Source organism: Melospiza melodia, chromosome 5, assembly GCF_035770615.1.
Source record: "Melospiza melodia melodia isolate bMelMel2 chromosome 5, bMelMel2.pri, whole genome shotgun sequence".
Lineage (NCBI taxonomy): Eukaryota > Metazoa > Chordata > Aves > Passeriformes > Passerellidae > Melospiza > Melospiza melodia.
In genome coordinates this window covers 79,546,727-79,572,124 of record NC_086198.1, presented here as the reverse complement: position 1 = coordinate 79,572,124, position 25,398 = coordinate 79,546,727, and the positions used below count along the sequence as shown (strand labels likewise).

The following is a 25,398-nucleotide window of genomic DNA, read 5'->3' as shown; positions in this document are numbered from 1 at the left end:
TTACGATATTAGCACTTCAAATCTGTGTATCATATTAACAAGCTGTACCTAGAAAGCATTGACCTCTACACCAGTGCACAAACCTGTCTGGACCTGACAGACATGCAGCAAAAGGTGAGTGGGGATGTACATGCATGTGGTCCAATAGCTTACACAGGGCCAAGGGAGGGAAAAGAGAAACTCAGGAGAGGGCACTTTATGAAAATATCCCATGGAAATATTACCCTTAAGGAAATCATGGGGCAAGCCCTAATTGCTGTTGTCTGATGTGTTCTTCTAGGGAGGAAACCCGAGCATGCAGGGTTATCCACAGGTGGATTCTGCAGCACCATCCTGTGATGTGTTACTGAAGCTGAAGTAACAACTCAGTCCTCAGCTTGTACAGGCAGGAGGCCAAACTGAAACAGGTGAAGTGATGCCCAGAGAGGTTGAGTGAGTAGCTGAAGAGCTGAAGAAGTTTTCAAGATACCTAAGATTTACAGGGATTGTTTACTTTTGTTCTTAAAAATCAAACTCCTCAACTTTCACAGCTTATATATTTATATATATTATATATAAACCCCATAGACTGGGGTTTCAGGGGAACTCAGTATCCAAAAAATGTTTCAAGCAAGTTGTGGACATTGAAATGGTTGCCTGATTAGACAAGCCTTTAGAGTGTTTTGATTCATAGAATCATAGAATGGTTTGGGTTGGAAGGGACCTCAAAGATCATCTTGATCCAACCCCCTGCCATGGGCAGGGACACCTTCCCCTGGACCAGGTTTGATGATAGCAAGTAAAATATCAAAGAGTTACTTAATTTTATTAGCTTTTCCTTCAAAGCAGGTTTTCACACTCAAAAGAATTAGTAATAGAACAAAAAGCAGAAAAGCCCTTTGACTGAATTTAATATTTTCTATCATTCTTTTTTCTAATCAACAAACATTTGCATTTCCTCCACATATAGAATAAATGCCAAATTAAATACATAGGGGTCTTAAGATGACTAATTGCAGCTTTTATTAACAGTATTAAAAAATTCAAATATTGTTGCTCTGGTTAGTTTTATTGCATATGGGATTGCCTCAAAGTCACTTACTTGGCCAAATTTTGCTATCAGACATAAATGTGGACTTCTGACAACTTTTCTGTCAGTTTCCAGAGGTAACAGTAGCAACATACAGGACCAGTATTAGAGGATTCAGAGGAACAAGGTGCCATTTGTTCTCTGTATAAAAAGTATAATGTTTACTATTAATTTATTTTGTAAACTTGGAATTCTTTTTATTAACTATTAATTAATATTCAAGGCAAACCCAAAGTAATAGTCAGGGCTTGGTCTTGGGGCTGGAATTTGATTGGGAACAGAGGGGCATCTATTGCCATGATAGCCATTTTATAATTTTCTGCTCCAGCATATTCTAAAGATGCTCTTGGTCCTGAGAGGAAAGGGCCTCCAACAAGTCCTGTAGCACATATTTTTCAGCCATTATTGGGCATCTCCAGAACTCTGAGTTCAGAACTCTGGAGAATGTGATATGGTATTAGACACCACATTTATGCAACTGAATGCCACCATGGTTACCCAGGTGGCTCCTTTTTTGACATGGAAGAATTACAGCAACTGCAAGGCTGTTGTACAGGATGAAACACCACCAAGCACTGTCCTGGGAGTGCACAGCAAAGGACAGGCCTGCTCCTGACTTTCTTACAAGTGTCTGACACCAGAGAGGTAGATTCACTTGTCTGAGACTATAAAATGGGTCAGAGCTACCACCAGAGCCCAGAATAGCAATGCAGCTGCCATGGTCATGTTACTGCTCAAAAGGGAAAGCAAAGGCTGCCCACAGAAAACCAGAGGGAAGGAAACAAGAATAGGACCTCAAACCCTTAACATGGGTTTCAAGGACAACTACACCAGTGCTCAGTCTTTCTAAAAGTATCATGCTAGAATATAATTTTTCAACTCATTGAGTCAATCACATTGTCAGATTGCTGTACTAAATAAATAGATGCAAGGGCTATCCATGGTAAGACTTGAAAACATCACAGATAATAAGGGGGAAGGTAATATATCAAGTTACAAACTCCCTATTTTTTCCATTTTTCTTTACAAAAGAATCTTGTATTTGTGGCCACTTTCCCATCCCCGAGCCTTTGTATTTTTCCATAACAAGACTTAAAAATAAAGAAATACTAAATGTGGTAAGTTTCTTATCTGTGTTAAAGTACAATCAGTATGACAGGTTAAACTCAACAGAGAACACAGTCTGAGCACTTCTATTTTTGTTTGTGGTTCAAGCACACAATTCTTCAGTGGTCCTGGGCAAATCACTTAACCTCCCTGTCTCATTGTCCCATTCTTTAGGATGAATGCAGTGCTGCTTATTTATCTACCTGTAAAAGGTGTGGTGAGGATTAATCAGTGTTTGGATTGCCATTTGAAGACGTGAAGCACAGCATGCATGGTAAACCAATAAAACCAAACACTCCTTCTAAAACTGTTCAACATATGGAAAAATAAGGTCAGTTCGTTCTTTAAGACAGAACTGCTTTTTGAGAAAACATTCTGTCTTTAGGCATGAAGGCCATGGGGCAAGAAAGGTCACCTGGAGTAAGAGGTCTTGACAGCTTGTCCAGAAGCTGAGTACAAGAGAGCAAAGAAATACCCTTGCCAATTCTACTAGCATGACCCCAACATTAAAAACATGATACTGCTGCCTGACAAATTAATATACAAAGAAAGCACAGAGACAATTTCACACTGGTTAATGTGCTCTCCAGTTATGCCTTTGTGCCCTAATTCATATATATTTTTGCTATTTTTGTTCTATATAGATTTGAAAATTCTCTCTCAACCCAAAGAATACAAGGAATAGATTGTTCTAGAAACCACTTGCCTATTTTACCATGAAGCCATCTCTGTCAAGCAGAGAAAGGCAGCAAACCTGCCTGGGATGAAATATATGCACAATACCTTACATGAACTTTAGCTAAATGAATTTTTAGCTATTGTTTCTTACCTTCTCATTCTCCAGGTCTAACATCTTCTGTGTCAGTGCAGCTTCTGTCCCCTCTATCTGTTTCAACCACTACAGCAGTGTGAAGAGAAAAAAAAAAAAAAGCAAATTAACAGAGATTTTGAAAAAGGTTCTACCAAACATTTTTCAAGTTTGTTGCCAGCACTTCCAGACATATACTCTTCCCATGCTATCTGATCACTCTGGAGACACACATGAATAAACAGGTTGTGGAACACGGGCAGAATGGAGGACTGCAGAGACACACGAAAGACTCACAAGTGGAGGTTGCTTTCCTACAGAAAATAAAATAGGGTTTTCCCCTGTAAAGTTCAAGAAACAAAATAGATTTGGGGCAAGAATGCAAAATCAACCTGGTTGTTTCTTACTCAAATGCTTGTTGGCCTGATTTGTGAAACCATCATCTCACTTCAGGCCTCCAGTCCTTCATTTTTCCAGACGGCAATTAAAAAAAGACAAGGTGGAAAACTCAACACTTAATTCTGCACAGTTTGCTGCACTCTTTGTGGGAAAAGGCTGACTTGCAAAACATTGGTAATGTAGAGGGAAAAATAAAACAGACAGACATTTGGAAACTCTTGTCATTGCTACTATGAATCCCTTGCCATTATGGGAACATTCAAAACAATCAGAACAAAAAACAGCCATTGCATTCCAAAGGTAAAAATTACACATCATAATAGCTAAATGCATGAATACAAGGTTCTTGCTTAATTAATAACTGTCACCAGGATTATGTTAATATTTCCATTTAAGTTTATTGGAATGGATGGAAATGGTCAGTTCTGAATTATTTAATTTAATTCCCCTACTGGTCTTCAATAAGGACCCATGATTAGCTTACAGAGAGCAGATTTGCCACTGATAATTCTTGCTTTCCTCAACTGCCTTGTTTACTAACACTGGATTACTCATATCTGCTTTAAGTCTTTTGGTAACCTTTGCACATCAACTCTTTTAATTTAGTGCTTTGCTGAATTCATTAGGCCTCAGTCTCAAAGGAATTAATGACATACTAGCTTTTTTTCCCCAAGATTTGCACAGAAAATTTCAAACATAAGTTTACAAGTTATGAAATGTGAATTCATTACTTCATCCTTTTGAACTTTCCACTATTTAAGAGACTGATGGAAGAATGAAAATTTGTTTTATCTGCTTAGCAAGTTAGCTTTCTACAGAAAAAAAAAAAATTAACAGGAACACCATATTCCCCAGAGATTCTATTTTCACCATATTTGTTTTCTTCATTTCAAAGGTGACAAGCTGAAGATGTTCCTAAGGAAAGCTTCACCATGGATATTCAAGCATTCTGAACCTTTGAAATCAATGGAAATAGGAAATCCTGAGCATCTCTCACAGCTACCCTCAATCAAGTGAAGGGCTATTTGCAAAAATTAGAGGTCTAATTTTTTTTAAGGTATGCAAATGATATGCAAAACGAAATGTTGATTCTGAACGTTCTATGCCTGTTACCCTTTCATAAACCATGGGGCACAGGAGACACAAACAGTATTTTTGGGAGTCTATGTCTTAGCCTTTTATAGTGGGGTTCTTCTCCTTTCATTTTTTGGATATAAAGTGCTAAATTTCCTTTTCTTTTAATGCCACAGCACAGTGAAAAAACATAGGGATTTTAGCCCTTTCCCCATTTTTATTTTGCTTATAGCAATTACTCATTTAAATTAATGATTATTAAATTACCTAATGTAGATTATTTACTTTAAGGTATTTAGATAAGTAGATTATCAAAATTATATCAATTAAGGCAATTATTAAAATTGCTCAAATTTTAATTAAAAATATCTGATTCTGAATTTCAACAATACATCGGGAAAGATTTAATGGAAACATGAAAAGGATGCACAGAGCTTCTTCAGAGAAATATGCAGTCTTTCTTAGTTCTAAATGCCACCCTTTTCATATACAGGTTATATTCCCTGGAAGTAAAGAACTAGCCATACAGAAATGAGAGACCTGACTGTCTTGTGCAAACTACTTTTTGTCTATGTCCATTAATTTGCAGAGGAGAGGACCAATGACTACTCTGAGCTCTTTCCATCACCCACAGGAATGAGCCCAGAAGGGACCACGGGCACCTCACAGAGGGCACTTTACACCTGCTCCCAGAGCAATGAGGACACAGCACTGCTGGGAATGGAGTCTCTTCTGTTAAGTGGATTTTTAGTACTTTATGCTAAGGGAGTATCTCCAAAACATGTTTTTATTTTTAAACTGGGTTTCTTTCATAAGTTTGGCTTTACCTCAAGACAATCCCAACCTTCATGTAAGGATGAACACATGCTCCAATCCAGATGACCTGAACAGAAAAGCCATGCTTCCCTGGCAATGTTATGAGGTATCTTACAAGACATGGCCACTTTTTAGCAGAGAAAAATATTTACTGAATTCTACCTTTTCACAGAGGGAAAGCACAGTCCCAGCTTGGATTATTGCAACCTGCTCTTCATTTCTCAAATTCTAAAATACAAAAAGATACACTTTAAATTGAATTAAAAATTCATTCTTTAACATGAGCAGTAAGTTTTAACCATACTTCAAAAAGTAAATCAGTTATAACATTTAGAATTATAGACATGACCAAAAAGGATCCCATGACTGAAAGTATTGAAAATTAAACCAAGGGTGCTTAGCTCCACTCTATTTCAGCATACCAGCCCCACAACACTTTTTCAACAGATCATTCAATGAAACAGATCATTCAATTAAAATTAAGTGCTTTCAGTCAGGGATTTTGCAATTTTTTGCCTGTTCTTGCCAGTTCACTGGACTAAGCCTTGCAGCAAGTGAATCTCACCTTCATGCACTTCAGACTTCCAATTGAAGAAAACAATGCAAAGAGTAAGTGCCATAGAAATCTCCACAGGACTTGCAACATAACATGCCAATCTAGAACTTAAAACTAGTATTAAAAAGACCTCGATCTGTTAAATCTAGCTATAAACTGGACTCAGCTCCCTGGATGTTTGTGCCCCAAATGTGTTACTAAGATTTCATACTGTACTTAGCAATAAAGAGGGAAAAGGGGAGACAGTTTTCCTTGCCTTTCTCCCAGAAAATCCACTCCTAGCAGTGACAGCCTTCACAGCAGAAGGTGCTACTATAACTACTCAAGTGGGATAATTCGCAGCTTGGTCTGGCTTTGACTTCTGTTTTGCATCTTTTCACTTTGCCTATTACAGTGCCTGTTTTCTGTATCATTTGGTAAAGACCAAATCCTACCTTGAAAAAATACTCTTTTCACTACCTTCAGTTTAACTAAAAAAATTCATGTAAAAGCCATTCCTAACCATTCATATTCTTCATACAAACACAGGCATATAAAAATCACCCTGTGCACTGTCTTGGATGTTAGTATCTGCTCTGGAAAAAAAAAAAAGCTTTAAATTAACCATGGAACTGGAAATACATTTAAAAGTAAAAAAGTGTTACCCCATTATCTCCAAGAATATCTAGCTTCTTCATAAGTTCAGATATGTTCACGTCCTGAAAAAGATGTTTGACACTTATTTTTTATGAAGTTGGTGAGAAACAGTTTTTATATGCTACATTTTATGTACCCCTTATTCTCTTCTGTGTGTGAAAAGACTTCAAATGTAAATAAGTGAAACATAATTTTGCATCACAATTACAAAAGTAATTACTGGTACTTTAAGACAAAACCAAAAGTCACTCTCAATTATAATAAGCAACCTGGATGTCTGTGCATGAGGGCAGAATGTTCCTATATCATTCACACTTCTCATCCTGCTAATATATGTAGAGGAGAGATCAAAACTGATAAACAGGTTTAAAAGATGTAAAGAGAAAGGGCTTAAAAGACATTTTTTTTTTTGTTTGGAGTGGAGCATCAGCCACATCAAGCTACAGAAGTTACAAGGACAGAGAGCATGGCATGAACAAGTAATTATTAAGAAGGTTTGCTTGGTGATTTGCTTTTTATTTTCTTTGTTAAAGAAAACCATGAAGTTTCAAATCAGCCTTACAGTGGCAGAAGGGAATGTGCACAGTGGGCAGAACATCCTCCTCCAAACAGCTTATCAGTTCACAATCATCTTTCTGATTAGAAAGCCACATTTCTCTGCCACTCAGCTCTCATATAATGAGCTGAACAGCCCATTCTTATTAAGGCTCAGCCACTGAAATAAAGAAAACTACTCCTCTGATTCAAAAAAGAGAGGAATAAATTCATGGAATCACATAATCATTGAATATGCTGAGCTGGAAGGGATGCATTAGGATCACTGAGTCCAACTCCTGGCCCTATACATCATCATCCCCAAGAGTCACACCATGTGCCTGAGAGCATTGTCCTAACACTTCCTGAGCTCTGTCAGGCTGCAGCTGTGACCCCTTCCCTGGGGAGCTGTTCCAGGGCCCAACCACCCTCAGGGTAAAGAACCTTTTCCTGGTAAAATTCACATGATGTCTGTATTTCACACTGTGCCAGTGAAATACAGGATCCATTCCTAGGCCCCAGAACTCTATTTATAAACTTGTTGGGAAGGGTCATGGAACTGTTCAACTAGAGTTAATCACATTCTCCTGAACTATCCCAAGTTTGCTCTGCAAGTTAACCCATCCAAGTTAACATGGACCAGGGATCGCTTCCACTGACAGGCTGGAATGTGTGCTTGCTATTTGAAGGCAGGAAGCCTTGAGAGCATGGGAATGGACCGGTCCATTTTAGTCCAAAATGCTTAATACACATACATAAAGCAAAAGAGCCTTGCTAAGTGCTGCCACCATCAACTCTTACTCAGTACTTACTAAAAGGCCAGCATGCCACAGGGCCATGTGCAGTTTTCAGGTTTTTCTATCCTGAGGTCCCCTCCATCTCTTCCAAAAAACTTCAGGTGTGTTTCTGAATGTTACATGAGCTATTTAACTGTGCACATCATTAACTCTGGAATGGTGCAGATCCTAATACACTTGTGTTTGGGTGGATGTTAAAAACAAAACTATTGATTATGATCAGCATTGACAATGCTGAACAGAAACTTCTTTAGCCATTGAGTTGCACTAGAGCAAAGTGGAATTTACTTGCATCTATTGAGCCAGAAATAATCATCCTAATAATTTATTTCCATATGATGCATAAAGGAAGAATCAGAAACCAAATCAGATTTTGCATAATTCTGGAATCTACATTGATTCTGATGGCTAATAATTTTTAAAAGCACTGAAAACAGATAAAAGGTCAACTATTACAGTCTGCCCATTTTAGGTCTGCCCATTTTAGGTCACCATCTTCCAGGTAAGCAAAATGAAAGGCAGATTGAAAAGAATCCACCTGTTAAAGCATATCGTAGATGACAATGGAAAAAAGGGAATTATGGATTCTGGTACACTGCTACAGCCAACACGTAGATTAGAACAACAGGTAAGCTAAAAGTGGATCTGGCTCTATTTGTAGGTGATGATTCTTGGTGTGCTTTGGGAGATGAGAATCCAACCAAATCTACAGGTAAGAAGCAGATTTTAACTCTTTTCTTTCAGACTACTCAACTTCCTAAAAATATGCAGGGACAATTTCTGTTTACTTCCTCTAGAGATCATACTGTGCTCATTAAAGCACTGAATAGCAACAAGCCTCAGAAGAGGAGCTGTAAACACAACTAAAAATTCAACCATAAATCACCACTAAAAATTCAATCATAAATAGTAAGTGGCACAGAGATTATGCTTTAATTACTTTTAGAAAAGTTGCCCAGCCCTATTGTGTAACATTAGTGACAAGTCTGAATTCAATCTTAAGTGAACCAGCATGCAAATCAAGTTGCAGAAATAGTCTGTTCATGGGAGAACAGGAGTGAAAAGAGCAATTCTTGCTTCCTTATATCAGAAGGTAATCAAGGGAGATCCTGACATTTATCTTGTTCTTGTTCTAAAAGAGTCCCACCTATCTGAATGAGTTCTGGGTCCGGCACTTTACGCTTCAAGGCCCTGGCCTTAGCAAATAACTTAAGAATATTAATTCAACAAATAAAATCCTTCACTAAATTGGGTGTAATAAGGACTGAATGTCATATTTCTGAACTCAGATGAAGACATTTAATATAATGAACCATGTACTGTAGCAAACCTGACAAGGAATCACTTCAACATCCACATTCTTCCCTAGACTAAATGTAAATTATCTTAATTGACCAGCCTTCAGTTTCACTGAGGAACTCCTGATATGACCAGATCATATTCTTATGAAACCGCTTCCCCAGATAAAAATGTCTTTTCCAATTTTATATTTTTTTCATTTTCTTCCCTGGTAAGTGTCAAACCACTTGTTTGGATATTAGACTGGTCATTCAAGAAAGGTTCCTAGCCATCCAACTGTTTCTGGTGTTTCTCTCATATACCTTTATTCCTTCCTGATGGCAGAACAGCTGAAGTGCACTTCCATTGTTTTCAGGGAAGGTGGTTATATGAAGATTAAATGCTGGTGACCTTCTCTCTCTCTCCTGAGGAAAGATTTGTTTAAGAACAACATTTGTGAATATACATTAACATTTATTCCCCACCTTTACAAAACATACTTGTACATTAAAAAGGCAGATCCCTGCTCTGATTCCAAATCTATTCGATTTCCTCTTACTTTTACCATATTTGAAGAATTTTGGCTAAATACAACCATAGGGTTAGCTGCCAGCTGATTCCATGCACACAGTTTCTGCAAAGCTACCTGACACTCCTCAGCTGCAGAACCCTTGCAACACAGGCCCTAATTGACTGGAGCCCTGAAATACTCTGCAGGTTTTTATGTGGATTATAACCTTATTTAACTCCTGTTTTCTTTCACGGAACAATAAAAAAAAATAGAAAGAAAAATCTGCAGAAAAAAAAATCAAACTCCATCATAAAATAGTATTATTGAATATTTTCTCACTAAAATTAAACCTGTGTGTCTGGTCCCTGTTTATTCTAAAGTCTACCTTCCTATTAGACCATTTAAAATCCCCATTCATATTCAGTCCAAAAGCAAAGATGTCAGAATATGTTGGAAGGCAGCACTATTCTGCAGTTATGATGTTCTTTGTGACAAAACAAAAAAATATAAGTTCCTGTCTATCTAAAGATATTTAGTATATCTAATACTTAACTGGTCCATGTACATAACTTCCATCCCTTTCTTCAAAATATCAACCTATTATTTCTTCAGAAGGCAGATATAATATAACAAACAAGCAATTTTAAGCTAAACTAAATTTTCATGTGCCTGTGAAAAAATGACTGGACTGAAGGCTCTGGGCAACCAAGGCATTGGGTCTTACTCTGAATTCTCTCTGGCCATGAGAACATGAGCAAGAAACACCAGATTTCATCTCCATGTTACAAGGGGATGCTTTGGCAACATGAGCTTCATTTTCTCAGAGAGACCACTACTACAAATACTTCAGTTCCTATGACCATCCATGTATTACTCCATTTCCTAAATCACAAATGAGGTGCTTTAATTGATATGGCAGGCAGGCTGCATCCATTCACTTAAACATGTTACAAAGCATGGCAAATGTTGTTCATTAATTAGGTTAAACCTAATTTGAAAGTACAGTGTAGAGAGAAAAATCTCTGTACTCTATGCAGTTTTCCTCCTCTGAAGCTTTTTAAAAATAATATTTACATCAACAGTCTATTTAACCCATTCTGATGGGCTTAAATAATGTCTTAGCTATAGTAAACCAAAGCCAGAACTTTAATTCCTATCCAAATTCAGTTATGATTTTGGATATTGTTAAAAATTCATCAGTTGCTATTGCATTCATCTCATCTAAACTTGCTTGCTTTAATTCATAAATAAATGATTGTGTTTTACGCTTTACCTAATTTCTGTCTGAAATAACTGCACTAAAAAATACTGTCCTGATCACCAGTAGAACTGATGGTTTTCCTAAAGCATTGCATTGTCAGTCACATTGGTACCTACGTGCTTGTCTACTAAGGAAAAAATCTTTTCTTGCAATCACACAAAAATACTTCCATTGTTATTCTGTGAAAGAATTTTTCCAAGCTTTGGCACATGACAAAGCCTTACATGACATACTGAGCTGTTTTTGATGTGATTCTTCCATGTGAAAAATACATTCATGAAGGATGTATTGAAGAATATTTGTTCGTTCCTTAAGAAATGTTTTTGGATGATTTTACTTCTAAGAACCCTCACACTTTAGGAAGCAATTTCTAGTGCAACAGCCAAGTCAAATCCTAAATTGTTCTCTATTTTTCTTTACAGTCCTTCCATAAAATATAAAGATACCTATTAGAAAGCATATCTTCCTCTGAACATCTACTGAAATTCTAGTAACCTAAATTCATAATTTTGAATATAATGGGCTATGACACCATAACATATGGTTGATAAAGGATGAAAAAAAGATAAAGAAATGTCAGACAAAAAGAACATTCACATAACAGGGAGACATGACTTTTTCATCTTTATCAGAGAAGTTACACATGCCGAGGTTTTTGGTGAAACGTGCTGGGTGATAAAAATGGAGGAGTGACAATGACAGGTTTGTCAGAGAGTTTATTCTAAGCAGCGTTAAGAATGCTGGTGATCTTTGAAACTGAACAATGTGTCATCAGGCAATACAACCATGTGACAAGTGTGCATCACACACAGATATTTCAGTGTTGCTAAATTCCACATGAGCCCAGTTTGGGAGGGGATGAATAAGAACCATTGCTTTCAGCTGTAACCACAGGCTACATGCTCAGTGCTAAAAACAAATAATTTTGCTTATTTCATTTATGCAAAGTATGGAATTTGTTTGGTATAGGCAACATATTAGTTTAACAGAAAGAAGTTATATTTCCGCTTTACTACTTTTATTTGGCATTGCCAGAGATTTGGGGGTTTTTTCATTTTTCATTGACTGAAGCCAATTATTTCCAGTCCATGACCACTTTAAACCATGAGAAAATGGATTTAAGGTAAGAGGAATTCTTTGGAAGCTGCTATCAAAAAGTGTTCTTTTTAAGATAAATTTACTTCATATGAATGTTGTCAACATTAAATTAATGTAATTTAAAGGAATTCTACATTGATGTGATGGATGTGTCAGCTCTTTAGTCAGATCACTGCATGCAAGACGTGAGAAGGTGTGTTAATTTAATCAATGCCAGCCAAGGCTGTAGAATACATACCAGGTGATTTTACATGCAGGAAAGGAGCAGTTATGGAAATGAAACAAATAAAAAAGGCAAAATATTGCAAAACAAAATATTTTATTAGATGAAAACAAAACTATATGCAATTTATATTAGCTATATTACATCTTTATAAACATTAGTGAGCATTCTCTCCAAAACATATTAAGGCAGTGGCATCAATTTCATTATCCCAAGATACAACATTTAAAGAATAAATACCTAAGTGACTTCCCTTAAACATGCACCAGACATCAGTAATCTTTACAGGAATTTCAGCTTGGGTTCAAACATAATTTCTGCTCCATTTGAGAGTTTGCAACAGAGAGAATCTCTTACTTCAAGCTCTAGCACTCTGAATTCTAACAGCTCATTCTGGTCTTTTGCATCTTGCATTTCATTCTTCAGCTGATGCTCTTCTTGTTCCATTCTGTAAATCTGTGAGACAAACACAACATGGTAACACCCTGTAAGCACTAGAAAAAATACTGCTTACAGTAGTAAGCAGGGGTTTAGACTAAATTGTTGATGATGTCCAATTTTCATTGTACATCAGGCTGTGTCATAGAGAAAAGAAAGTATTTTATCAGAAAGTATTTCTGAGAGCTGTCAGCAGAAAATGGTCAATGTTCTCTTGGAACATAGCATAAAAGTGATATGAATATTGTATCTAAATAAGTTAAGCAGTACAAGTTTTCTTTTAAAATCCAGCAAATGAAACTGAATTACATTAACATTTGGGTAGGCTGCTCTCATTGTCTTTGCCTAATTAGACATCTAATTTTTTTAAGTATATGAAAGACAATAGTGGTGTGGTTTTAATGACTACTTTTTAATTTGCCAGAATTTTGCCTTGGGGTACTAACAATGACAAAACAGAAATTCAATACTGGCTATTAATTATGCCAACTAATAGCTTTGACTGTCTAGTTTAACTGGGTGATTTTTTCCTTTGTACAAATCTAAACAGAAGTGTAACATCTAGCATAATGTACTTTAACATTTATAGTACCCACGTAAGTGTCCAAATAAATTAAACCTGTCTTTAACTACTTTTAATCATGATATTTTATTTGGTTATCGTATTTGTATTATATTAATATTAAGCTACCAATTAACAATATCAGTTATTTGTCTTCCTAAGTTGACTAGCCCACTATCCCATCACTATCAACAAAGAACAATGCAGATGCTCAGCTCTGAGTAGCTCAGAGAGTTAATATAATAAACCTTAAATCAATCAGTATTACTTAATGTGTGTAAAAACTATAAAAACATTGAAGGGAGCAGGGAATGTTGCTATTGGTCAGGACAATAACAATCTTTGTGCATCTGTATATCTTATTGGACACTAGAAACCTCAGCCAGCTTGGGCTGCACTGGTGACTGTCCATGTAATTCCACAATAAAAAAACAGCTTTGATTCCTGAAGAATATAAAAAGCATGTTTGTACTTTAATCAGAGATTTTTACTTAAATTTCTGTTTCTGATGAGAAATAAAGCAACTTCATGCTGATTTTATAGTACTTAGTGCATTCAATTTCTTCTATGATAAAGGGCAACAATGGTGAAAATATTCCCACATACCTTCTCTAGCAACTCCTGATTTGTTCTAATTAACAGCTGCTTTTCTTCTACCCATTTTGAATCCTGTGAGGGAAATACATATGTTTTGTTAAAGAAGAAAAATGAATGCCTCCAGTAATTAGATTTCAGACGTCATTTTACATTCAAGTATAAAACGGTCACACACTGAACAATAAAGCCATCATAAATGTTTCAAGGATGTACAGCATTTTATAACAGTGAAAATTAAAGTTCTTTCCTGTAGCAGTCTTTTGTTTCCTAGCATGTTTCAGCTAGCATGTACTTTAAAATCTTTACATGTAGCAATTGTGGGTTACCACAGTTATATGCTTTACGTTCTTTTAAAATCATTTATTTACTCAGCTGAACTCAAAACTATTGCTTTCCATTGCAAAGGTTTGGAAGCTTTCTTGCAAAATCATCCCATTTTAAGTAGTGCAATAAAAATAAAAAGGGAGAAAGGGATGAAAATTATTTTACTAACCCAAATGACCAAAAAGAAGCTTCAGCAATATGAAGTTAATTACCCTCTGCTAAAAATCTGAGAATCTGGCTAATACACAGTGTTTGTGACAAGAAATTCAATGCTGTGGAGGAAGGGAAGTGATGCAAGACATTGTATACTCCATTTAGAAACTGTATTTTCAATTAATCACTTGTTCCAAAACACATCTTTACTTTTAGGTTTTCCCATGGCTACAAAAGGCCTCATCAAATATCCCTTTAACGAGCCAAGCTACAAAAACTTATGGCCAGCCATAGCCGGACATTCAGATTTAATGGTTATAACAGCCAAATTTGTTCTTGTTTTTCCTACAGAGAAATCTATTTACATAACCTTTCTTATGCTGTTCTAAAAGGTCTATTAAAACAATATCCAACACTTAATATGCCATACTAACTCTAGATCAAATTATCTTCTAGGTTCAAGGGATGATTTATTTAAAATCTAAATGCCTTTACTAAAGTATTAAGGACAATGAATTATTTTTCAGGAAGATATTTGCACACTGATGTTGCATAAGGAATCAATGACATCTGGATATCCCAGCCCATCAAATATCCTTGAAATGTCAATCTAAAATATTATGATATTATATTGAGTCCAATTGGTATTTTTTAAAACATTTTAGTTTTTCTACTTACTGTCTGCTACAATTTCATGTTGTACTGTTCTCTCTACCTTTTTCCATTCATGCACAAAAATGCATTTCATGTAATAAACAAGCTCTTCATGGTTGTGATGTTATAAGAATAACATACTAAAATGAGTACTGAGAGGCATTACACTTGTCAAGAATTTTTGAGGCAAGTGAAAGAAATGTTGAAAATAAAATCTGGTATCTGGTTTAGTATTTAACTAGCATTTTACTAAGGTCAAGGAATGAAGAGTTGCATGCACAGACTTAGGGTGGACATCCCAATGCATGGATATGGTAAACATACCCACATGGTAAGGTTCAACAGCTACATCACACTGCAGCTTCAACTGCTTCAGTTCACAGAGGTAGAAAAAACAGAACAATCTGCTCTATTGATAACGAATTTCTGCATCTTTCTTGATGGAGTCCAACTACACTTCCTGAGAAAACCTGAACTCCAGCAGAACTGCATTTACAGACCAGACCATTGAGACAGTTGAGGATTCATGCATCTGGCATATTGCATATTCCAATAATTTTAGATGTATTATTTGCCTCTATTTAAATATATTTAATATTAGTTAAATATATTTAATATTATTTAAATATTTGCCATTATATGTTTTAGGATTTCTTAACTTAATATAAAATTTCTCATGCATGCACCTCAATGTACCATGCAGAAATGGATGATGAGTTTTGTGTTACTTCTGGGGGAATACTGACAGGTCCAGCCAGAAGGGAGATTAACAAAAGCCACTGACAGTTACTTTGAAATTCCACGTAAGTTGTTACAAACCAAGCTTCACATAATTTTTTAACAATAAACTTCTAATCTCATGCTCTGAAATAGACTTCAGGAAATTTTCTGGAATAATACACTTGGATCTTTTGATTCATTATTTTGTTTACAAACACACTTCAGGGGCTGGCTCCCAGAATGAGCATTCCACAATTAGTATTAAATTATCATCACTACCATGACATCTAAATGACAAAGTATTAATAAAACAATTTTTTAAAAAATCACATAGTGCACAAAGAATTCAGTTTATCATACAACCATTTATTTTGTTGACTGTAAATACTAACAGCTCAGGAGAACCAAGCAGGTGCTAGAGCTCCCAGGAAGACATTGTGATCCCCTCTGAGGAAAGCTAACGCTCAGTGTACAAACCAGCCCACTACAAACAACATCATAGTGCTCCTTGTCACATCCCTGTTCAACCCCTCAGGATTACTAAAATACAAAGTGGAAAATTTGGTTCTGAATTTCAAAGTAGTAATTGACTAAATTCTAATTTCCAGATATTTTTGACATAACTCTCTTGCAGAAAAATCAGAGAAGTTACTCCTTACATGGGTATCCAAATTCATTTATCTTGTTTACATACACAGTACTTACATTATACACTGTACAGTCAACTATCTTGTTAATGTTTTCAACTACACAGCAGTTTGCCCACAACATCTTTCTTATCAACAAACCAAAATAGCAGCAGTGGATGCTTGGGAGGTCTTTGGTTTCATTTATTCTTCCAGAAGTTCAGTGGGCCATCATTTTTAGATTGATAACATATTCTCAGTTTTTAGTAATATTGTATTTACATGAAATTCACTGAGCAAATTGCAATTTGTGTGGAAGCTAGCATAAATTATTTTGTCCTTAATTTGAATATGGTCCCCAAACCTTTGCATTGATACAGAATCTTACAGAAAATTTTAATTTCAAAGAATAAACCACAAAAATAGTGTTATCATTCATCTGGCATTATATGTAAGTTCTGTCAACTGCTGCAGGATCATCAGTCTTTGAAATGTATAACTACAGCTAGCTCTATCTTATTACTATAAGCTACCTGCAAACTTAAATTCTTGTTTCAAACAATAAAGCATAAAATAACATCTCCACAATTTCTACTGTGTGTTCTAGCAGTCACACAACTGAACGACTTGCAAATGCATGCTCATAACTCTTAATCAGACTTCCCGAGGGCCCTAGACAATATTAAATATGCATCAGTAGACACATCTTTGATGAGTATTTACATATATTATATATACTGAAGCACAGGGCCTGATTTTACTTTGTGTGATGGTTTGGGGATGTGAAAGCAGCTGGGCCCTCTGAGACTTTAACCCCAGGAGAGTAACACCTCAAGTGGCTCCCATTAACCTGACAGGCTCAGTGTTCATCTCTCTAGCGTGCTTAGAAGCTGGGGTTTTAAAAAATTTTTCTTTGGTACACACCAAAAATATTCTCCAGTAGAAATATAGAATATTTATGTTATTAGAGTTTATTACAAATACTAACAAAATTGAAAAGAGGAGAAAGCCCTTCACCAAATGACAAGGGGAACAGAATGTGCAAGTACATGTGGTTATTTTAATAGTATGCTTTAGTGTATTATGTGTTAGAAAATGAGTCTGTAATGACATTTTCTTAGACTGCAAAATCCTTTGCTTTATTGGAGTGCTGTAATGCTGCAGTAGCAATTAAGCTGCATCATTGACACCAACACACCAGTAAGCAACGAAGATGGCAAGGGCACCACTGCACGCAGAGAACACGATGTGGGAGAGCACATTTAGAGAGCCTTTTACCTGTCCCTTCTCCATCAGAGCTTTCTCCAGGTCCTCAATTTTTGCCTGACACCTGAGAAGATCAGCTTGCAGTTGTTCACGAGTCTGGGGGGAAGAAGGGGGGAGGGGGGGGAAGGAAAAATCAAAAGTAAATATATTTTCTACTATTTTATGGGCTGTCCCATCAGCTTTTAATGTTTTTCAATTAAAATTTTAAACAATTAAAATAATTGTTATTTATATATATAAAATAATTGTTAATTAATATTTTAAACAAGGAAAATAATTGTTTTTGTGTTTATGCTCCATGATGTTTGAAGCAGCCCAAGTTTGACAGCATTTTTCCTTCCCAGCCTAAAAAGATATTAACATCCCATAATCAGTGACAAAGTTCTTACCAGGAGAAGAAAAAAAATAAATTTAGAAACTGAAAGAGCTCTAAGAAGCTATTCATAAGCTTTAGTAACTTAAGGCAACTGGGGAAAAAGGGACAAGGGAGAAAGAGAATTGCATTAACACTGAAAAAGCCCTTTAGGTAAATGAATTATATTGACCCAAAATAAATTACATATCCCATAAACAGCACATGCTGGTCAGTTTTCCTCATTTATACGATTATTACACTCAGCACTACACTACAGTGGGTATTACCCCCTATATCCAGTGAGGCACCAAAAGGCACTGGATCATACAAGACACTAAACAAAACAGGATATAAAACACATGTTTCTGGAGACCCCAAACCACTGAGGCTCCTTGATCTACCACAAGTATTTTTTTTCCACCCTACTTCAGGTACTTTTCCACCCAAGTAGTTTAAATATACCTACAGGGATTTTTTTTTTCCCTGCATCTGTGCATCTTTGGGTCCTTTCTTACCTTAAGCCTCATCTATAAGTAATAGGAAATGTTCATTCCACCAAAATAAACTATGCAAAAAGATAATTTCTGACTCACTCAAGAGATGGATTTGCAGGGACGTATCAAAAAACCTAAAATGCCATTAAAAACAAATAGCAACAATTTCCAAGACTACAAAAAGTACAGTCTGCAAAATAAAATTTAAAAAACCCCATGAAGGCAAAGAAAATATATAATGGTCTCTCATAGGTGGCAAATAGATGACTGCCCCTGAAATCCTTTTTTTAATAGTACATGGAATTATGCCCCCTATCCTAATTCTATCTTGAGAAGTGATCTTCAAAGTCTGTATAGCTTTCATTGGCTAAGTGTCCTACTTAAAAAGAGAGTGTCAAAACTGACTAGGCTTTTGTAAGATGCTAAGAACTCTAATAAAGCCATAAAGCAGTAATTCTACTATTATAAGAACTATATTTCACAGGAAAAAATAAAAAAGGAGTGTAGGTTGGTTGAGTCCTTTTCCATCAGTAATTTTTAAACACATTGAAATCATTTTCCTTCTGCATTCTTAGCAACACACTGCAGTGGCACAGTACAGCAGTGGCCACATGTAGCAAAGCAGTAACATGTAATAATCACAGTATTTAATATGTTTCACCATTTTTGGGGTTTGGAGAAGTTGCTGGGTCAGATTTTTGATTCTGATTTGGGAGATTTTTAATACAATCATATTATGGAAGTACCTATGCCCTTGTAACAACCTACCCTGTGATTAATTTAAAATCCATCATGTCACTATCCAAACTACAGGTTCAAATGGGTTATCACTCTCATAGCATAGAAATCTTTAATGCATTATACATGCTAGAATAAAGTATACTAACATCTTTGTTCTGATTGCACCAGATGAATCTAAATTATCTCCCTACTTATGACATCCTCTAATCCTCAAAAACATTGGGCTCTGCATTTCACTGACCTGCAAAGATACCTCCTGCTATTACAAATTGTTTCAGCTTTTTCTATTATTTCAGAGTTAAAAGAATTTCAGTTAAAAAATTACCCTTGCTTCTCTCTCTGCATCCAGGGTTCCACCAACTTGTTCTTGGAGCAATGCATAAGCTCTTTGCAAAGCTTGATACTCTCTTGTTAGCTGGCAAAACCTGAGTTCAGCTTCTTCTTTAGGCGTGCTCTTAATGAAAAGGTGGGGGGGGGAAGTGGGTTAGTAAAAATGTATTTAATAATGGGTTTGTCTGTACAGAAGACAGACTCACAAACAAGCAACAAAACTCATACAAAGTCTCAAAGTTTAATAAAGGTATGAAATCTTAAAACAAGTGGAAAGGAAAGGAAAGGAAGGAAGGATGATGAGTAACTATCTACCACACAATTCAAGGGCAGTGTAAGTTGCCATGTAAGACAACAGTGTGCAGAAATGGAAAAACTATCTGGGGAAAGGTGAGGGGAAACAGTCTTGTGCAACACTGTCGTCAGCAATTCCAGAGCCAGAGGGGTCTCAGAAGGTATTTGTTCTATTTCTCATGCTGTCCTCCCTTCCCTCCTTACACTTGTTCTCTACAATGCCAGGGCAAAGCACACTGACACAGAAGTTACATTTCAAAATTATTTCAAATATATTTTCTTAAATTTATTCTTTTAATACAAAGTATTTTCAAAGTCTTTATTTTCCTTGAATGTTAAGCCACTAACTTTAACACTTATAAAGTCTTTCCTATTCAGCTGAGGACAAGAAATGTCCTTCACTTTAATTAATTTTTGCTCCAGGAACTTGAGTTTTAAAGAAAAGAGATTACTAGATATTATTAGACATTAAACCTAGGAAAAAAGGCAGCTTCTTCTGAGGAGTATAAGGCAGAAGTTGGTGAAAAAGAAAGAAAGATGAAAAAGAGCATCTAATTCGTGCTTTGTGCTCACGCACGCAATCCTCCAAAGTAGGCCAGCAGCAGTGAGTATCACAGAGCTGGGACAAAACATGTCACTGGGTATTTACTACCTATGATCAGCTAAGCTTTTACGAATTGCAAAGGGCTCTCTGAGTATTGTGAGCAGAGAAAGAAAATCCTGATTGTATCAAAACAGTCAAATAAATTATAAGGTTGAAAGGCAGACTATTGTCTAGTAAGTATTGACTTTTGGCAAAGCAATATGCCTCTTCATTTTCTTTTGACTAATAAGAAAGAGTTTGAGGGAAAAAATATTTCTCACACCAATATCTGCCAAATCTGTCAGAAAGAATATTATCTTATTAATTTTATTGCAAAGTGTATATGTTACCAGACTTAACAAAACCCAAAGGAATTCTCTGCCAAATCTTTCACAGTTCATTGGGTACAATGGCTGAAAGTTTGTATTATACTTCAAGAAGTAGAAAGAAGAACAAATCAGTTACCACTTACATCTTCCAGATCTTCTTCTGGTGTTGCCGGTGTCCTGTCTGTTTTATCTGTGTTGTATGAAGTTACAGATGAAGTTTCTGAATCAAGAGACTCTTCATCAAATCCAAAAAATGTCTCCACAACATGCCTCTGAAAAATTAGGTTTTTTTAGCTAGTAGCAAAACAGATGAAAATCCCCAATGACCCAGTAAGTAGTAACCAAGGTCTTCTCTGATGATTATTTTAGTATTTGGAAAGAAAGAAAGGTTCCAGTGCAAACTCTTCTCTGATAAGTTACTTTTTCAACATCATTTGTGGAAGAACCTCCAAGAACACAACTGGACATGGAACAGAGATGAGGTAAATACCAAAAGAATAATGCTTTAGCAAAACTATAAAACCTTATTACCAAAATCACAAAAGTCCTTACAAGATTCACAGTAGATAAATCCAATATCTATTCAGAAGAAAGTAAGCCAGTACAATGTAACATATAAGATGTGCAACCAAAAGGAAAAAAAGTATTCTGGAGACCAAGGTGGAACAAATTTAATTTCTCATACTAATTGCAAAAAGAAAAAATTCTATTTTGGAAAACCCTACTTAAAAGTATAAATTAATGCTTTATAATTTATTTTTTTCAGTATCATCATTCTCATTTTTTTTTCAAAAAGTCTGCTCCAATACTATGTCTAACCAAAAAGACATGTCTAGGGAAAAGCAGCATTGCACTTCAGATGTTAGAAATTTCACACAACATTATCAATTAAATGCATGCTTAGAGAAAATGAGTAGCTAGTGAAAATGAGTACAATATCATTTGTGAAAAATGTGATTTTTTTTTTCTTATAAACATAGTCACAGAAAGCAGCTGTTAAACTCAACTGTTAAAATTTTTTTTATAAATTTAACTAGAAAAAAAGGTTTTTAACTGTTATTTATCAACAGAAAGCAAACTTTTGACACCACATAAGTCCAACACAATTTCAGAGAAGCAAGAAAACTGAAAATATTTTTTTAAGAGTGTTGCTGAAAAATGGATTCAGGTTATGAAGCAGCCTAGACAGAGAGGGTAGTGGAGGGAGGTGGCTGTAAGAAGATGAAGAAACATCTCTACATGTTTTGCCATTGCTTGATACTGAAGCACAGATCCTGATGTCACAGTTTGCTGTTTGGATCCTTTTCAAATACATGTCAGAGGTTGTCTATGAGAAGATAATAGCTTGTTCATTAAAATAGCCATAAGGATTTAAAAAGTTATCAGTTGTTATTAATTCCAAACATCATGAATCCTACATTTCAGCAAAGAATTGTAATCAATCAATTTAATTCCAGGTACTGAAAAGTTTTAAGTATAATGCCCTCTCTCAGGATGATTTCCAAATATTTATCTTTCCTTGCAGTTTTCCAGACTTACCTAACCTTAGAGATTTTTTTCAAGTATATTTACATAAGTCTTCTCTTTCTCACAAAGCCCTAATGCTCAGTGTATTCTTTTGGTTTAGCACAGCTCTCATCAGCAGTCAAAATACTCTGTTTTGATTTAAGGGGTACCAAAAAAATCAAGCCTGCAGGGATGACTTTTTGCCTGGATGAATGACACCATGTGCTCCATTGCCTGGTCACCACAGTCCCCCAGGTCACAACCTCATCACTCATAAGCTGAACAAGTCACAGTATAGCTAATTCCACTCAAATTGCCAAATACAGCTCCAAGGTCATGTCCTGAAACACTCAACTGCCTCACTTAAGGAGACCCCTTCAAACAGTACTTAAAAATTTTCACTCAGAAACCCAAAAAGCCGTATCTTTTCTAAACAGACTGTGTGTATCCATATGCATGCAGATAAATGCATAAAAGGCAAAGAGCTTCCAAACAACCTTGAGAAACAAATTTCCTTTTGCAAGCTACTAGACCACTACTTTGTGAATTCATGGGATCACAGTTACAATGCCACAGTGCTGAAAGGACATTACTCTATCCTCACTTGTGCAGGAAGCACTGTGATCTTCCATCAGGCAGAGCCATGTCCAAGGTGCTTAAGACAAACAGTTCCCTGAGATAATCCAATCCTTTCCTGCAGCATTCACCAGTTCACCTTTCTGCCTTACTTAACAAAACAAAGGGCACAAGGAATAGGTTTAAGCTCTAGTCTAAAAATACAAAGACTTATCCAGAAAGCTAATGTATTTACTCACATTTGAATTAAAACCATTTCAGACTTCTCTTCTAAATTCAAAGGTCTACCACAAAACACAGGAGGTCACTAGTCCTTGGGAGAGGGCCCATCCATCCCATGGCTTTCCTCCCCCACAGAATACTGGTTGCAGCTTACAACCATGTAACAGCAATAGTACAAATAAATATTGGCAGTTGAAAGCAGAGTTAAAGAAATGGTGCTACTTCAAGTTGTAAGGAAGACAAATTTACAATCTGAGTAGCCAGCTCAACTCACTTTCCTGACTCCAAACTGACATGCAGACACAGCTTCATAAACAAGAAGGTACATTTTATGGAACTAAAGAAGATGGTGGCAGGTAAACAAAGTGCCAAGTCTTTGCAAAGGATAGAAGAAGGGACTTCTAAAAGATGGAGAACAAATCTCCGATTTATTATCACATGGCACAGAGATCACACTACCGTATGGGTCAGCAGCAGCTGAACTAAAGTGACAATAAAACCTACCTACCTATGGGAATTTTTTGCCACATCTCTGCTGCACAGTCACTTTTAGATAACTCAGGCCAAATACATGTCTTCCTTTAACCCCACATGCACACACACACCCACCCATGCCATTTCAAGAAATGAAGATAAATTAGCAAAACAACAGTGCTTTTCATTTTAAATAAAGGTATATAGGCTGGAGAAAATATTTAAAGCAATTTCATTATTGTGGAAAATAATTTGAACATTTCACTTGTAGCAAATGTAAGGGAAAAATATATATGTATCAATAAATAAACCACTTGATTATTAGATATGAGGGAATTCTGAAAAAAACCCTTAGTACTTCCCATCACACGAAAAAACCCCAACACTTAAAGGAGAGTTAAAAGTCAAAAACTTTTAAATGCTATAAAGACTACCTGTAATATTTGAAGTTAACAAGTGAACGATTTATTTTTAAGACTCCTTCATTTTTAGAAAAGTTGAATATTTATCATTTTGTGGAGCAGATCCATTCCATAGCAATAGAGATAAGGTATTGAATTACTGTATATGTATGAATGACTGCATATGCATGTATATATTGAATTACTGCACATGCATGAATTGCTTCATGACATAATTACAAAATAGCCAGTTTGACTGTTGATCATCTAGCATCTGAAACTACCAACTACGAGAACTGATTCACAGCAAAACCAAAACAAATAAATTCACAAGGGAATAAATGTATAGAGAGAAAAAAATACTCAAATAAAAGACATGTGAGTCATAAAGTTGTAGTTAATAAATAATAAATAAAGCATCAATAAATATATCAACTCCAAGGGAGACTCCACGCATGCCTCAAAAGCTGAACCACAATTGTTTCTGAAAAGTATACAGAAATGCACAATATCACTGGACTTTTGTATATATATAAACCAAGTTATTCCAGTTTCATTTAAACTTTTCTTGAAAATGGAAACATTTTGAATTAACAACTTAGAGATTGTTTTATATTTGTTTGCACATTTCTTATTTCTAAACCACAACTTTTTAACTGAGAAAACAGTAATGTAAATTGCAGAAAAATTCTGATTTGAAATCTAATTTCCACTGACTACTATTAAATGCCATGCATTTAATAGCAAGTATTTTTCATGTGGATTTATAGCTATGTTTTCATATAAATTTAAAGTAAACTTATGCATTAGGTCTTTATAACTCAAGTATTAATACTTCTACTGAATTATGGTGCTCAGTAAACATAAAAGTTTAGACTACTATAAATCAATAGTGACACAAAGTACATTATATGCAAATTTCAATATAATCTGATTTCTCTGTTGGTAAAGTAGTTTCATTTTACATTTAAATATCTCATTTTAAGGGATATAATCAAACATGATGAAAAAGATCCAAGATATATTTCCTTGTAATGCAATCAGATGTGCTCATCAGTAACTTCTTACCTTCATGCTTATATGTCATTTCTTGGCAGCCAGAAAAATAAAGGCACACCAAGGCACAGAGGCAGAGAAAAAAAGAAAAATATAAAACAAGAAATATGAACTCCATCACACCAGTGTGCAGGCTTTTCACCACTGCAAATACAGATCATTTATTAAAGTTTAAAAAAGGCAAAATCCATAGAGTCCTGCAGTTACCAAATAAACTGGGTAAATATGTCTTACTTTCAAATGCATGACTCCATCCATCATGGAATGAATGTACCTCCATTCCACATGTCAAAAATAATCAAAATATAAAAAATATTGCTTCTGAAGTGTCTTAGTTATTTCACAACAAAAATTGAAAAAAAAAATTAAAAGCACTTTGGAAAAAATCAGGTGTCTGAATATACAGAGTCACTAATCACTTCTCTGAAGACCCTGCAAGCACAGAGGTTATAAAGCCCATCCCACTTTGCTGCTCCTTTCCTTGGGGAGCCTGAACCAGTTGTCAGCATTGTTCCATGAACTCCTTGGGA

General features: G+C 35.6%; 1 protein-coding gene and 1 long non-coding RNA gene across 9 annotated transcripts in view; one reads left to right on the top strand and one right to left on the bottom strand.

Moving 5' to 3' along the window:
• The window catches only part of JAKMIP1 (janus kinase and microtubule interacting protein 1), a 230,248-nt gene that overhangs the window by 107,742 nt on the left and 97,108 nt on the right, over positions 1-25,398 (bottom strand). For 6 of the 8 annotated variants that reach the window (XM_063157607.1, XM_063157606.1, XM_063157609.1 and 3 more), the window contains 9 exons: positions 20,777-20,905; positions 19,423-19,551; positions 17,520-17,603; positions 13,774-13,836; positions 12,525-12,623; positions 9,398-9,499; positions 6,474-6,527; positions 5,436-5,501; positions 3,006-3,074 (listed from right to left, as the gene is read on the bottom strand). In XM_063157607.1, the coding sequence (XP_063013677.1) occupies positions 3,006-3,074; positions 5,436-5,501; positions 6,474-6,527; positions 9,398-9,499; positions 12,525-12,623; positions 13,774-13,836; positions 17,520-17,603; positions 19,423-19,551; positions 20,777-20,905 (795 nt within the window). The remainder of the gene's footprint in view (positions 1-3,005; positions 3,075-5,435; positions 5,502-6,473; positions 6,528-9,397; positions 9,500-12,524; positions 12,624-13,773; positions 13,837-17,519; positions 17,604-19,422; positions 19,552-20,776; positions 20,906-25,398) is intronic. The other 2 variants (XM_063157610.1, XM_063157613.1) reach the window with 2 other exon arrangements.
• LOC134418777 (uncharacterized) lies at positions 280-4,431 on the top strand. Its single transcript, XR_010027853.1, has 3 exons — positions 280-407; positions 2,351-2,507; positions 4,279-4,431. It is a non-coding gene; the product is annotated as an uncharacterized LOC134418777 (long non-coding RNA).